General features: G+C 43.2%; 2 protein-coding genes across 2 annotated transcripts in view; one reads left to right on the top strand and one right to left on the bottom strand.

The window, feature by feature from the left end:
• VOPP1 (VOPP1 WW domain binding protein) overlaps window positions 1–5,261 on the top strand; it is a 39,455-nt gene extending 34,194 nt beyond the window's left edge. Inside the window, exon 5 of the mRNA XM_035101372.2 lies at window positions 115–5,261. Coding sequence (XP_034957263.1) covers window positions 115–296 — 182 coding nt within the window. The 3' untranslated portion in view covers window positions 297–5,261. The remainder of the gene's footprint in view (window positions 1–114) is intronic.
• Window positions 5,262–9,247: 3,986 nt separating this feature from the next.
• LANCL2 (LanC like glutathione S-transferase 2) overlaps window positions 9,248–15,943 on the bottom strand; it is a 31,637-nt gene continuing 24,941 nt past the window's right edge. Inside the window, exon 9 of the mRNA XM_035101371.2 lies at window positions 9,248–13,422. Coding sequence (XP_034957262.1) covers window positions 13,307–13,422 — 116 coding nt within the window. The 3' untranslated portion in view covers window positions 9,248–13,306. The remainder of the gene's footprint in view (window positions 13,423–15,943) is intronic.

The following is a 15,943-nucleotide window of genomic DNA, read 5'->3' as shown; positions in this document are numbered from 1 at the left end:
GGGATTTCTTTGAAGTGAACAAGTTGGTGCCTGTTGGTGCCTTGAAAATCATCTGTGACTCCTGACAATGCAGACTAATGCCTGGCATTACTCTTTTGTGTCTCCCACTTTTAGGAGCCCAGCAGCCCGGGATGGCGTACTACACAGACCCAGAAGGAGCAATGATGAACCCCATGGCTATGACTTACCATGTCCAACCTAAGTCCCCACAAGTGAACCCAGCTTACCCTCCTCTCCCTTCTTACTGTAATACCCCACCACCACCATATGAGCAGGCGGTGAAATCCTCCACTTAACCTCTCTTCTCTGCAGTGAACAGTGACTTGGGCAGAAGAGAGCAGGCTTGGGAGCAGCAGAAGACTTGCTAGTGCTCTGTTGACCTTCGCTCCCCTCCTAGTTAGCACTGTTTGGACATTGATGAATGTGCAGCCCCAGGGTAAGGTTACCAGATTTTTTTCAATGAATCCGGGGACACTTTTCAACTTCAATGGGTTTTCTATGGGGACTGATTTGTAAATCCGGGGACTGTCCCCAGGAAATGGGGACGTCTGGTAACCTTACCCCAGGGGGAATTCTTCTCTGATGTCTTCAAAGCAAGAATGAAAGTTTTTATAGTGCTTTTTATTGGAAGCCTATATTTAAATCCCATACACTTTTAAAAAATTGTCTTTGTGATTTTAAGACATGTATTAACTTATTGATGCAGCACAGTATGGAAATAAGCACAAAACAATGTATACCAGCCTAAGAACCTTTGAGTCACTTGTATTTTAAATATGGGAAACTAGGAGCACAGGACAGGAGGTAATGGCAGAAGCAAGTGGAAGATGTGAGATGAGGGATGTTTGTTAATAAAGGAAGCGACTGGATCATGCGACTCCAAGGAACTGTGGTAAGATAAAGTGTGGGAAATGGTTCCAGGGCGGAAAAATATCCATCCTCATGCTTCACTTGAACAAACACTGGGTGGAACAGGATTATAGCAGCATCTTAAATCTAGTTCCCTTTATTTTTTGCTGTCAGTTGTTTTTGGGAGGAAAGGAATGTCTTGCTGATGTACTGTTGATGGTGTGAATATCATAGCAATTGTGTGGAAGGTAAAAATGTTCAGCACCAACAATGATAAGCAGAGGTCCTAGGAAATATTTATTCTCTAAAGAGAATTCATAAAATAAAATGGGTAGTCTTTGAATCAGAGTTTTCCTATTGACTTTGGGCCCCTTTGCATGACATTATTTAGGCGTACACTGAAGATATTCATTGTATGCATCTGAAAATGTGTGACAGATGTGAATTGCACAAATACACTCAGCAGAGCCACAGGATTGGTTTCAGTAGCCTGTTGAGTATACACTTGATGGTTTTGCCCAGGGGTCCCCAAACTAAGGCCCGGGGGCCAGATGCAGCCCAATCGCCTTCTAAATCCAGCCCGTGGATGGTCCAGGAATCAGCATGTTTTTACATGAGTAGAAAGTGTTCTTTTATTTAAAATGCATCTCTGGGTTATTTGTGGGACCTGTCTGGTGTTTTTACATGAGTAGAATGTGCCCTTTTATTTAAAATGTGTCTCTGGGGGATTTGTGGGGCATAGGAATTCATTCATTTCCCCCCCCCCCCAAAAAAAATATAGTCTGGCCCCCCACAAGGTCTGAGGCTGGAAAAGTTTGCTGACCCCTGGTTTTGCCTTTCTTTGTGTGATGTGTCAGGTGACCCATAGGTAATATTTGGATGTTTAGTATTCCTTCTCCACATTCCTCTGGGGCCTGAGTCTTTCATTTTTAAAATGGTAAAGTTACTTCAAGGTGACTTTTACTCATTGATTTTGATGTGGTGACTGATTTATTCAAAATGAACTTCATAGGAGATGTAAAGGTAAAGGGACCCCTGACCATTAGGTCCAGTCATGACCGACCCTGGGGTTGCGGCGCTCATCTCACATTATTGGCCGAGGGAGCCGGTGTACAGCTTCCAGGTCATGTGGCCAGCATGACAAAACCACTTCTGGCGAACCAGAGCAGCACATGGAAAAGCCGTTTACCTTCCTGCTGGAGCAGGAGCTATTTATCTACTTGCACTTTGAGGTGCTTTCGAACAGCTAGGTTGGCAGGAGATGTAAGAGTTACCAAATACTAGGGAATGATTCCAGTTTTCCAGGATATGATGAAGAAATGATGTAGAAATTAAGACCACTAGAAAACAACAGATTCATTCCATATCAGGGTAAGTTTATTATATAAAAAAATGAATACTGGAAGCTTCCATGGTTTCTGCTTGAGATAAATGTCCTTCATTTGTCTTCCATTGTTATGCCCTTCTGGGTTTGGATTGCAAAGATTCCTCCTGCACTTGCTTCTCAGTCTCTTGTTATGTTGTAATTGCAGAGCAGATGAGACCTTGCTTAGGGTGGCCAGGTTGCAGATTTCGCCATTGCTTTGTTTCAGCTCCTGAACTGGGAGGGCAGGCAGTGGCCGTTTCTCCCATATACGTCACCCACTTTCCTTTTGTTCACTCTCCTCTTCACCTGCTGTATCAACCAGGTGTATCAACCCTCAGGCGACACACCAAAGTATCGAGCGGAGACCCCAGGTGTATACAGTTGCCACGACAACGTATCCCAGTTTTCAGTTTAAGGGAAAGTGGGAATCGGTATGGAATTATGTTTAAGGGACTTGAGAGGTGGGCTTTTCTTTATCTTAGAAAAATATCTTAGTTATTATTGAATGTGATCATAGAATCATAGAATTGTAGAGTTGGAAGGTACTTCAAGGGTCAACTAGTCCAACCCCCTGCAATGCAGGAATTTTTTGCCCAACATGGGACTCGAATCCACAACCCTGAGATTAAGAGTCTCATACTCTTCGGACTGAGCTATAATGGGCAGTACAGTGGAACCTCGGTTTATGAACACCTCATTTTATGAATTTTCGGTTTACGAACGCCGCGGACCCATCTGGAACGGATTAATTCACTTTCCATTACTTTCAATGGGAAAGTTCGCTTCAGTTTATGAACAGACTTCCGGAACCAATTGAGGTACCACTGTATTATGAAAGCAATATTTAAAACAAACTTTGGTTTTAATATACTCAGAGCCTTGAATCAGTTCTAGTGTTCTAGCATTCACAAAAAAGGCAGAATTGTCTGACATATGTAATGTAAAATGGCCCTAAGGCTGTAATCTGAAAGACGTAAACCAGGATATGGAGAGGAGTTATTGCTTTGTTTTTGTATCTGTTTTTATTATGTATTTTGTGTTCTCATTTTTATGTTCTGAACCACCCTGTGATCTTTGGTTGAACAGCGGTATACAAATTTAATAAATAATAATAATAAATAATGTGAAGTTTGGGTGACTTGCATCAAAGTAAATTTGTTTAAGTGTGTGCAGTAAATACCAAATTCTAGATTTAATCTCTGTTGTTTTGAAATCAGCTTTCAGTGTTACTTAGACTGAACTGGAGCAATGTAAGCTTCACCTTTCATTTGCACATGTGGCCCATGCAGATCACTTGAACACACAGTGCACAGCTTCTCAGATCAAACCTTTAATTGAAAATGGCTGTTTTATATTATTCCCAACATGTCTTTGATGGATCTAATAACAGTGCCATTTTTTAAATAAAAGAAAAAGAAAATATGATGTAAGCATTAAACCAAGTATAGCCAATATTGCTCTCATCAGATGTTTGACAGCTCTTTAAAAAAAAAAGTGCCCATACTTGCAATGAAGTTGTTACAGTAAGTACCACACTTTAAACCAGTGCTTTTCTTCTAGAAAAAAAGGGTGCTGGCACTACGCACCCTTGTGTACCCCCAGAAAAAAGCACTGACTCTCATAATCCCTTCACAACCCAGTCAGATGGGAGGGGAACAAATAATAAAGTTATTATTATTTTCAAAAAACACTTCCGTATGCAAGGCTACCTTCAGATGTCTTATAATCGCCATATAGTTGTTTACTCTGCGGGGGGGGGGGGAGATTGCCTAGGGGACGCTAGGCGGCATTGGGGCACTGGAGATGTCAATGACTATCGTACTTTAAACAGCTGGCATTGCTGAATCAAGTACACTTAATTTTGCTGAATTAAAGAAACTAAACAGTTTTAACTGAATTCTGAATAAATGTGCAATTAATAGCTCCTGTTTCTATGTATTAATGTCGCCCTTAGTGGGGGTCGTGCAAGCCACTGTTCTGAATAATTCTGAGTAACTCCGCTTGAGTCCCGTTTGTCTTCAAATACATTTATTGTGCTAATTATTTACAGTGCAGAGACAGCTTAAAACATGACCTCTCATCCCGAATCAGAATCCGGCAATGGCGTACGTCAGTTCCTACGGCAGCAAAGTAGTCGGGGCACCCCAAAACGCCGCCCCCTTGACCTGCGTTGCGGCGCTCTCTTTACTTCTTGCGCCGGAAGGAGTGATGCCCTTTCAGTTTCCTCCCTGAGCAGTCGGTGACCTGGCTCTCCAACATCCCTGAGCCCCTGTCTGCATCTCTCCGCCCCCGAGCTCTCCCCCTCCGAGTCTCTTCCCTCCCCTCTGGTTGCTTCAGAACCACTGGTGCTCTCTGTACTTGAAGATGTGGACGTCAGGATGATGGGGGCTGGCTCCCTGTAGGGAGTCACCCTTACAGGTTGTTTATTATTTGAGGCTGAAATGGACCTTTGCTCTCCGGGGCTTACTTGCGAGTAGGCATTATAGACGTACCTTGGCCATGGGGAAGGGAATAGCTTGTTGAAGTAATGCTATTTTAAGTGACACAGGTTTCCAGAAAATAGTGGAAACACCTTGGCACTGTTAAAGGGTTCTGATATTTGCATTGTATTTCCTTCCACCACGGAAAAGGGTTTCTTACCGCTGGCTGTGTCCTCCCTGTGGGATGGAACACTGGGGCAGACAAGTCACAACAGTTCCTAGAGTGTCCACTAACAGGAACTCACCTGGAGGGACACCTGACTACAGGTCAGTTCCTGTTCCCTCAGACATGCAAATGAGTTGGATTAGACAAAAGCCCTAGCCTGCAATCACTCTCTCTCTTAGCTACTTCCTCCTTCGATGGGAACACATCTCCAGAGAATCTCCAGTTAACATGGTTCTCACTCTAGGCCTGCAGCCAAGAGTGAGACCAAATGGAGTCTTACTTTACTAAGTAGTCTCTAGATATATATGTACTTGTAACTTTTCTAAGCAAGCCTGCCTTTCTGAGATTATGCTGTAACTCAGGATGAAACTGTAAGTAAACTCGTATCTTATTTTATAAACACTGTGTTGTGTATTTCTTTTAAGAGGGACAAAGGGGACCTTTGCCAGGAAGTGTAATATTGAACTATAAAGTGTAATATTGTTATAGAGATTCTAGCGAATCTAACGCACATGCTTTGCTGCGCACAAAAGGGGAATGTCACTCTGCTAATATTGGAAGCTTGCTAACACAAGCTTGGATAGGATCTATCTAATAATATATCCTAATCCACATCCCTAACATTCCTATACTCCCCACCAGACCCACCAAGTTACTGGTCCTCAATATTTCCTTCTGGCTGATTGATGAAGGATGACAACTCCACTGGAGGAACAGAACGTTTACAAAGCAGAAAGAGGGGGACCTAAGTTTGAAACTGGGAGCTCAAAGCCAAGTTACACCTGAGGGTGCCAGTAAAGTTTTCTGGGGCCAGGAACAATGTATGTCCACTGAGGGCTCTCTGACCCACTCACAAAAGGGGACATTGCAAGGGGTTGGACTGGATGACCCTTTCTTCCCTCCTCAGTCTCCCGGAGAAACTCAACCTGGGAAGTGGTTCAACCTGGTTGCTCCAAGCTCAGATCGCATGGCTCTCACAAACCACTCTTGAGTCCCTACACCAATAACTTAGGAATCTGATTGGCCACTGTGAGGACAAGTTCCTATCATAGGAAAACCCAAAATCAGGATTGCTGCCTCCAACTGTGGTGGCAGGGCATGGCCATTGCAGCTAGCAGCTGTCAATAGCCCTCTCCTCCATTAATTTATCTAATCCTAAAGCTATCCCTGAATTCTTCGACTCCCCCCTGCCCTTCCATGGTTAACATTATCAATCTATTTCCCCCCAACTGCTTCTCTTATTTTCTTTATTTTAAAAAATCCAATTTTACCATAGTTTTTCCGTACATTACAAGCATTACTCAAATCCTGCCAAAGTTTTTAGTTGTTTACAGTGTTCTCTTAAATACATTATAATTTTTTCCTATTCCTTCTTAAAATTCTTCTCTTCCTGGTTTCTGATTTTTCCAGTCAATTTTGCCATTTCGGTGTAGTCTGTTATCATCAGCCATTCATCTCTGGTTGGAACCTTTTTTCTTTTTCTTTTTTCTATCTCTGGGCCAGTAGTATCTGTGCTGCTGTCGTCACATACATGAATACCGTAATCGTTTCTGCTCCATCAGAATCTCTGTACCTAGAATACCTAGCAAAAAAATTAATTTAAACATTTTTTTCAACTCACTGTAAATCATTTCCCAGAATGCTTTTATTATCTTGCACATCCACCACATGTGGTAGAATGTGCCTTCTTCTTGCATTTCCAACAAACATTTGAGGCAGTTCTATACATCTTTGCTAATTTCTTACCTGTGTATAGTTAGTTATGCTGTCTGAGGTAAGACAATGTTTTTGTGAAGCTTTATCCACAATTGACCAGAAGCTTCACCTACGGCCCTTGAGCCTAAAGCAACATGCTATGCTATTTCAATAATAGCTTCGGCCCTCACAAAGCCCATCTTATTCCAGTTAACCACATTCTAATCAAAATATTTGGCAGTTCAGGTAACTACTGCCTGCATGCCAGGTGCCAAAGGTTCATCACAAACAGGCTTTGTTATTTTGTCTCCATCTCAGCTTCGTAGACAGCAGTGCACCCCTTTGGATTTACTGTCAAGCCCATGATCATTAATGCACCTTTGCCAAAGAAGAGGAAACATAGCTGCCAAGTTTTCCCTTTTCTCACGAGGAAGCCTATTCAGCATAAGGGAATTTCCCTTAAAAAAAGGGATAACTTGGCAGCTATGAGAGGAAAGCCCCTTTAGGGCAAGTATGCTAATAGGAGCTTGCAAACCAGCTGCCAGGGATGTGGCTCTGATTGCTAATGAGACCTGCCACACTGCAGGTCTCTCTGTCTTGGTTCTTTTCTCCCTTCAGAATTATGATATCCAGCTTCCATTATCAGAGAATCAGAAGAGTAGAGTGGGCCTCATGAGACATCGTATTCACGTTCCCCTCCTGAGGCAATAGGCCTCATTAATGAGCCAATGGCCTCCACGAGAATGAAAGCACGTAATCCACAATTCAGTTGTGGACTGAAAAATGATGTTGTTTTCAATAAATAAAAGCAGTAAGAGGCTGTGGGACTTACATATGGCAAGGGCTGCTGCGGAAAAGAACAGGAAAAATTCCTCTTGGTTGTACAGTCATTCATGTCAAACAGCGGTTTCCCATTTTGCCAAGTGTTTAATTACATCTTACCAACTCACTGCCTGTCATTTTTTTTTAAATGGAGACTTTGGAATCCTGGTGTTTTTCACTCTCTGCCACCACAAATGAAGTTGAAAGAGAATATATGCATCTCTCTTGCGCACATCCTTGATGTTAACTTAGCCTGCCTAATAATACACCACATTCTGGAATCATAGAGTTGGAAGAGACCACAAGGGCCATCCAGTCCAACCCCCTGCCAAGCAGGAAACACCATCAAAGCATTCCTGACAGATGGCTGTCAAGCATCTGCTTAAAGACCTCCAAAGAAGGAGACTCCACCACACTCCTTGGCAGCAAATTCCACTGTCGAACAGCTCTCACTGTCAGGAAGTTCTTCCTAATGTTTAGGTGGAATCTTCTTTCTTGTAGTTTGAATCCATTGCTCCGTGTCTGCTTCTCTGGAGCAGCAGAAAACAACCTTTCTCCCGCCTCTATGTGACATCCTTTTATATATTTGAACATGGCTATCATATCACCCCTTAACCTTCTCTTCTCCAGGCTAAACATACCCAGCTCCCTAAGCAGTTTCTCACAAGGCATCGTTTCCAGGCCTTTGACCATTTTGGTTGCCCTCTTCTGGACACGTTCCAGCTTGTCAGTATCCTTCTTGAACTGTGGTGCCCAGAACTGGACACAGTACTCCAGGTGCGGTCTGACCAGAGCAGAATCCAGTGGTACTATTACTTCCCTTGATCTAGATCAGGCACCCCCAAACTGCGGCCCTCCAGATGTTTTGGCCTACAACTCCCATGATCCCTAGCTAACAGGACCAGTGGTCAGGGATGATGGGAATTGTAGTCCAAAACATCTGGAGGGCCGAAGTTTGGGGATGCCCGATCTAGATGCTATACTCCTATTGATGCAGCCCAGAATTTCATTGGCTTTTTTAGCTGCTGCATCACACTGCTGACTCATGTCAAGTTTGTGGTCAACCAAGACTCCTAGATCCTTTTCACATGTACTGCTCTCAAGCCAGGTGTCTCCCATCCTGTATTTGTGCCTTTCATTTTTTTTGCCCAAGTGTAGTACTTTACATTTCTCCCTGTTAAAATTCATCTTGTTTGCTTTGGCCCAGTTGTCTAATCTGTTAAGGTCATTTTGAAGTGTGATCCTGTCCTCTGGGGTATTAGCCACCCCTCCCAATTTGGTGTCATCTGCAAACTTGCTCAGGATGCCCTCAAGCCCATCATCCAAGTCATTGATAAAGATGTTGAACAAGACTGGGCCCAAGACAGAACCCTGTGGCACCCCACTAGTCACTACTCTCCAGGATGAGGAGGAGCCATTGATGAGCACCCTTTGGGTTCGGTCAGTCAGCCAGTTACAAATCCACTGAATGGTAGCATTGTCTAGCCTGCATTTTACCAGCTTCTTTACAAGAATATCATGGGGCACATTGTCAAAGGCCTTGCTGAAATCAAGATAGGCTACATCCACAGCATTCCCTTCATCTACCAGGCTTGTAATTCTGTCTAAAATGAGATCAGATTACGGTAGTCTGACATGACTTATTTTTCAGAAACCCATGCTGACTTTCAGTGATCACAGCGTTCTTTTCTAGGTGCTCACAGACCGTTTGCTTAATGATCTGCTCTAGAATCTTTCCTGGTATTGATGTCAGGCTGACTGGGCGGTAATTGTTTGGGTCCTCTCTTTCCCCCTTTTTGAAAATAGGGACACTTGCCCTCCTCCGGTCTGCTGGGACTTCATCTGTTCTCCAGGAATTCTCAAAGAGAACAGGCGAAGTTCCAGCAGACTGGAGGAGGGCAAATTCTATTACTTTATAATGTCATTGTTTTCTCAGGGTCTACATCTACACTACAGCAAGAAGTGGGGAACTTTTTTCAACTTGAGCTGCATTTTGCAGGGGGGCAGCCTTCTGGAGACCACAGGTTGGTTGCTTGGTTGGTTGGGGCAGCATATCCCTCTTACCTTTGCTGCACAAAACCCCAAGGGCTCTACATGGACATCTCACCAAGCAGGTACACAAGAGGCATTATTACAATTCAAAGACATATCCAGCCAGAGAGAAAAATGGATGGCGGAGGGTGAGGAGGGCAGGACCAGTGAGAGGTGTGACCTGAGTAGAGTCCCAAGAGCCTGCGGTTTCCCACCCAGGATCTGGAAGACTAATATAAGTCTCTGTGTATAGTATCTTATGTGGCTGGAATTATCAAAATGTAGTGAGGCACAGATAAACATGTAAGCTGTGTGCCACTTCTCAGGCATACAGCCGCAACCCATTAACGGGGTCCCTAGCAATTATCCCATCCATGGTCTTCCTACAATGGTCTTCCTAACCATTTGTGGAAACATTTATATGCCTGATCTGCCAGCTGGGGCTGTGCGTGCATACCAGACCTGGCTAGATATGCTGAATGCCACTGACCAGCTATCTATGGGGAAGGGAGATTGGAAGACAACAAAATCCAACTCTTTGTGCCAAACAGCTGGCTAGATTGCTTCAGGTTTGGTTTTTGATTTCCGCTTGGTGGTGAAGCACATGCAAGAGAGTCCAGCATTCAATCTCCAGGCAGGGCTGAAAAAGGCTCCAGGAAGGGCTGAAGCAGTGGAGAATCACTGACAATCAGTGTCAATATTATTGTTATTTATTAAATTTGTATACCAACCCTCATTATTACATTATATGACCCAATTGGCCCCCTTGGTAAGGCAATTTTGTATGTTCCTAAAATGATTTCTGAACTACCAAATGTATTTTCAAGACCATTCCTTGATGCAGAAAGTATCACCTAAGGGAAATTAGGTACTATAAGATAACTCAATCAGTTAAAGCAAGACAGATAATGCACTCAATTTTAGTTGGAAAACCCACTGAAAATACAAAGATGTTATTTTTTGGACTATGGCCCAATTACAATATGAAATGAACTCAAATAATCTGGGCAATCCTTTTCCTGAAAAACAACAATTTTGGAACTCTAAATCTTAAGGGCCAGATTTCTAAATAGGTGTGCAAGGATTCAGCCTATGGTGCATCATTTATGGAAAAAGGATTTTGTGACTGAGGCTACAATCCCATGCACACCTAGGAATGTTCCATTGACCCGAGTAGGACTTATTTCTGAGTTGACACATACAAAGATTTGATGCACAATCCTGTGCAAGTGCTTTGAACATATACCTAGAAGGCATCCTTAACTGTAAGCACATTTGTTTTCTATAGGTTACACCTATGCTACAAAATGGTTTAGAAAACAGCTTAAGCATTTGGGTTTTCCATGAGAAGCCCTGGGAATCATAGTTTTGGGTGAAATCTCTAAGGACAGTCACCCCCCCCACACACACACAATCCCTTAAGTGTGAAGGAGGGCAAACTGAGTTATGGCAACAGGACTTACATCGATTTATGGTGTAGGTGGTCACAATCTACAAATGTTTATTCATTATCCCGTGTGACTGAAGATTAGCAATTTTAAGATTTATGAACATGCCCTCCTTCATAGAGAATAACAGAGTTGGATGGGACCACAAAGGTCCTCTAGTCCAAGACACTGGAATGGTGGGGCTTGAACCCACAACCCTGTGAATAAGGGCCTCATGTTCTACAACAGGCTGCAGGTAAAGCCTGGGGGCATTTCCAAAAGGGTGGCTCATCCATTTCAATCTCACCTAATAGCAAATACCTTTCACACAAATCACTTAGTGTGAAAAGGCTGCAATTCTGTGCATGGTTCCTTGGGAGCAAGTCTCACCCAACTCAGTGGGAATGAAAACATGGAGTGGATCAAGTTACACAGCTGTAGTTACATAGGAGTGAAACAAGGCTGCTGTCCCAAATGGTAGTGATGGGCTCTCCCACAGTCAACCATAATACTTAAATCTCATATGTCACACTACAATAGCATCATGTTGGAAGTTTCCATGTCTTTGCCAGCCATGAGAGTGGTGATAAACTCAGTGTGATGATGCCACATAACATTGTAAGAAATCCCAGTGGATGGAGGGGAGCTTGCACAGCGCTGCCCGTTTTGGTGGCACTAGCAGTAGACCCATGTCATGTGTAACATGTAGTTTCAACTAATGCTGTTGTCAGAGCACATAGGCAGGCAGGTAAGAAAAAATTGTTCGGAACACATCTGTATTTTGCTAAATTTATTTTTTTTATAAAAGAAACAACTTTAACAGCAAAACATTGTGATAACTGACTTCCCCCCTAATCCACCACCCCTTCTTCCAAAATACTCTCGTTTGAGAGGCTGTCCCTTTCCTGTTAGAATAAAGCAGTGCAACAAAACTCAGAACAATTTGATACAACAACCTTTAAACATCCCATCTAGGAAGTGGGGTTCACTTCTCAGCAACGGTGACTGGAAGCTATTCCAGAAGCCAAATTTCTCCCATATAAAAAGTACACACAGCAATGCAAATTGTCAAAATTTCTTTTAGAAGATGTGGAAGAGCAAAATGTAAACAAAACAAAGTTATGACTCGGGGCCTGAGTGACACACTCACTATGTAGCTCTTCAGACACAGGAACAACAACAAAGCAACCTTTCAGAGGGTGAAGCAACAAAAATGGGACTGTCTGTCACCCAGCAGGGAGATTGACAGTCTTACTACTGTATTAATTAGAATTGGATACCTTGGCCCCTTCTGAGAAACTTCCAACACTAGTAGTAAGCCATTTCATTTCCCAGAGTCCTTCCCTAAACTGTGAGGCTGGACCCACTACTACTTTTGTGTGGCTCTGCCTAGTTTTGTCAGAAAACTTTCCATGATGCATGAGAACTGAAGGGATGATGTTCCGCTACAAAATTGGTGGAATTATGTGGGCTGCTTAGGGCATGTCTATGACCCCCTCCCTACATTGAAAGGATCTTGTATTTCAGAAAGCACTTTAAAGAGTTTTCAAATTTGAAAATTAACCTCATTGAAGTACTTTTGAAAATGTGCATTCTAGACTTATTTCCAGGGTGGGAGGCACAAAAGATGTAATGCTCACCTATTTAATTTGAAGTGAGCTTCACTCTTAGGGGCACAATCCACAAATCTCAACAGCAGAGTGTAGTACTTGTTTGATTTTTTCACATGGAAACCAGTGCAACATTTGTTATTCACTTTAGGTAGACTGAAAGCCTTAAACAGTCCCCATGGTGGGCAGGGCGAGATAGATATGGGGCATAATTTGGCCAGACATTGAGTAACTGATTTCAATGGCAGAATTTTAATCATATGGTTAACCTCTTCAAGAAAATCAATGGGAGATAGATTTGTTTTTTAAAAACTCTGACTGGACCATGCTCTTGATGAAGTTGTGAGTCCAGAAAAGGGTTAACCAAGCTGTGCATTTGGCTGGGCTTGCCCCTCTCATTCATGGTGGCTAATAGGCAGAGAGAGTGTTCCAAATGTGAGGTCCTATTTCAGCAGTGGAAAGAGAGGTGTGTGCTGTCATTACAGCCATGCACAGAAAAACAAGCAGGACTAGATGTCACTGACCAGTTTTCAGCTTCACAATGAACGGAAAAAACTTTACAGTTCTGGACAACACCAAGGAACATGCAAACACACAGAGAAAGACCTGGAAGGACAACTGTGAAAACTGAAAAAGCAAGAGTCCCCAATGAACTTAAGCCTGCTCACTGCCAAAACTCAAGGCATCTCTTAGAATTAAACACTGAAATGTGGAATTCTCTCACTCATGCATTAACAACAAGCATGGTTCTTTGGAGAACAGGTGAGAAAGAGTTTTTCCTCCAGACTCCCAACGTTGGTTCAGTTCCACTTGAGGCACTAAGCAGTCATGTTGCTTTGGGCATCATCTCCAGTTTCCATTTAGCTGTTCTGCTCCTCTTTGCTTTCTTTCCTTTGAGAGCCGAGTTCAAATGCTGGGAAGCGGGAGTTCTGGGGGTCGATTATGTCAGAGAGGAAGTGGATAGCTCCTGCCATACCTGAAGCAGACAAATCCCAAGTTCAAAAAAGCACAAAAACAGAAAGCCTGGATCCTTTGGCCATGATCTTATCCTGAGAGAGCTGCAAAGGATCCCCTGGAACAGTCTTGCATATTAAATACACATAAAACACAAGTTACCAGTCCATAAGGGAAGGCAGGATCTGCCTGTTTATTACTTTCACAGTGCCTCCAAAGGGATTGCACCTGGCACACTTTATGGTTGGCCTCTGAGCACAGCTGCCAGGCTATCTGCTACAAGACGCACGACTGGCATCTACTCTCAGAAGGCTGGCCACAGGGGACGTGAACTCCAGGAATTGGGGAGGAGACTGGCTTTTAGTGGTGGCAAGGGGGACATTCAGAGCTGCAGGAGAAAGCCAGAGGACAACACCAGCCAAGCTGTTTCACCAGGACTGATTCAGATAATGCATCTTATATCCTGGAGAGAAAAGCCGTATTTGCATTTGTAAAGCACGTTTGGCTTTGGTGTGTTCCTGTAGCATTAGGGTAAAACCAAATTATCCTAATTTAGCCAAGTATGAAAAACAGGGTACTGAAGATACCCCTCAAGTCCTCATTTTTCACAAATGACTGCTGGGTAAGAAAAGTTGGTCATCTTAATGAAATGCAGCACTCTGTATTATAATTTTGTGACATGAAGAACATTTCCATGGATGAAAATGCAGGTTTCTAATGTGTCAAATGCAGTGATGTCAGCACAACTGTGGATACTCTTGAATAATCCTGCAGTTCCATGCATTAACAACAGATGGCAAATGAGTCATTTCTGAAAACAACCTTCAGTTCTGAGCATCAATGGTCTATTTTTGAGTTTCTATGGTAAGATGTCTATGAGAAAGTTAAACACCCAGAGACTATACATTGCTGAGATCTATAATCCTATCTGCCAAACTCGACCCTAAAACAGATTTCAGCATAGAACAAACCAGATTTTCCAACAACAGTAATTCAGTTGCTCTGGCAATAGGAAAAGAGAACAGGGCTGTAGAACTCAAAAGGACAAAATGCAGCAAAGGTCAGTTACAGTATAACTAAAGCTGTAGTTCTTTGCTAAATTATCTGTCCTCTTACCTGTGAAGAAGCACTTTGAATTCAACAGGACTTACTTCTGAGCAGACATGCTTACACATGGGAGAAAGTCCCACTAAACTCAGTGGAACTTATTTCTGAGTAGACACACACAGGATTCAGCTATTCATCCAATTGAAATCAGTTATTTCCCAGTAAACATGGGATAGGACTGGGCTACTACCCTACTTACTTGCGACACACTTACCAGTAAATCCATGTCAATTAATATATCGCCACCTCTCTATAGCCTTCCACCCATGAGAATTCACTGCTTAAAAAATGACCCCAATTCCTTCCTAGCAGGAGACTGGTCCCCTGATCTTTCTTGCTCAATTAAACTTAATGGTTGGATGGCACAATTTGCATACTGCCATGTGCAAATGGCTGAGCACCTCTGGCACAATGCCATAAACAAGGCTCTCAAATAAGACTCTGTTCTTGTCAATGAATAGAGTCAAGGACGGCCACCACCTGCTCAGACTCCAAATGGATAACTGCCATGATACCCAAAGACCAAGAATAAAAGAATCGTAGAGTTGGAAGGGACCCTGCGGATCATCTAGTCCAACTTCCTGCATTGCAGGACTATGCAGCTATTACATACGGAGATTGAACATGCAACCTTGGCATTATCTGCACCACTCTCTAACCAACTGAGCTATCCAGGCTGACCAACGTGAGGAAAAGGAGCTGGAATTGCCCTGCAGCTGAGACAAAAAGCAGGACGACTTCAAAATGTGACAACTAGGAACTTGAAGCTGATCAAGAAAGTTTGCTACAACTTTCAGGACAACAAAATATGATTTTGGGGTGCAGGAAAAGCTCATGGCTGCACATGCATTTAAACTCTGGCCGTGAATATTAAGCAGGAACCATGCACATTTCATTAAGCAGGCTTGTTGTGCACCCACAGCCTTTACCAAAGGTGCCATGGGCTTTGAAGACACTCGAATTCAGGATGCAAGGGAGAAATGTGGTAAGAGGAAGGCACACTTGGCAAATCCACACCGTGATCAACTCCCGCGCGGAACCCAATGTCTCCACTGTGGAAGGACGTGTGGATCCAGAATTGGCCTCCACAGTCACTTACAGACTCATTGTTAAAACCATGTTTATGGAACACAATCTTACTCAGCTACGAGTGATCGCCAAAGAACAACAACGTATCTACTCATAAGTAAGTCCCACAGTGTTCACTGGGCTTTACTCCCATGTAAGCATGTTGAGGACTGCAGACCTGGACCTGGTTCACACATGGACATGTGAGCATGTGGACTCCAGAAGAAGAGATTTCAGACACTTTGCTCTTCCCAGTTGTTCTGCTGTTACACTGAGCTAAGCCACAGCTGAACTTTGTGGTTCAGCTCATGTATGTGCTCCCTGCAGACTAACCAAGAGGTCTAATCAGGGTTTGCCCTATGGATTAC

Source organism: Zootoca vivipara, chromosome 12 (assembly GCF_963506605.1).
Source record: "Zootoca vivipara chromosome 12, rZooViv1.1, whole genome shotgun sequence".
In the NCBI taxonomy this organism is placed as follows: Eukaryota; Metazoa; Chordata; class Lepidosauria; order Squamata; family Lacertidae; genus Zootoca; species Zootoca vivipara.
The sequence above is the reverse complement of the archived record's forward strand: the minus strand, read 5'-3'. Positions and strand labels throughout refer to the sequence as shown.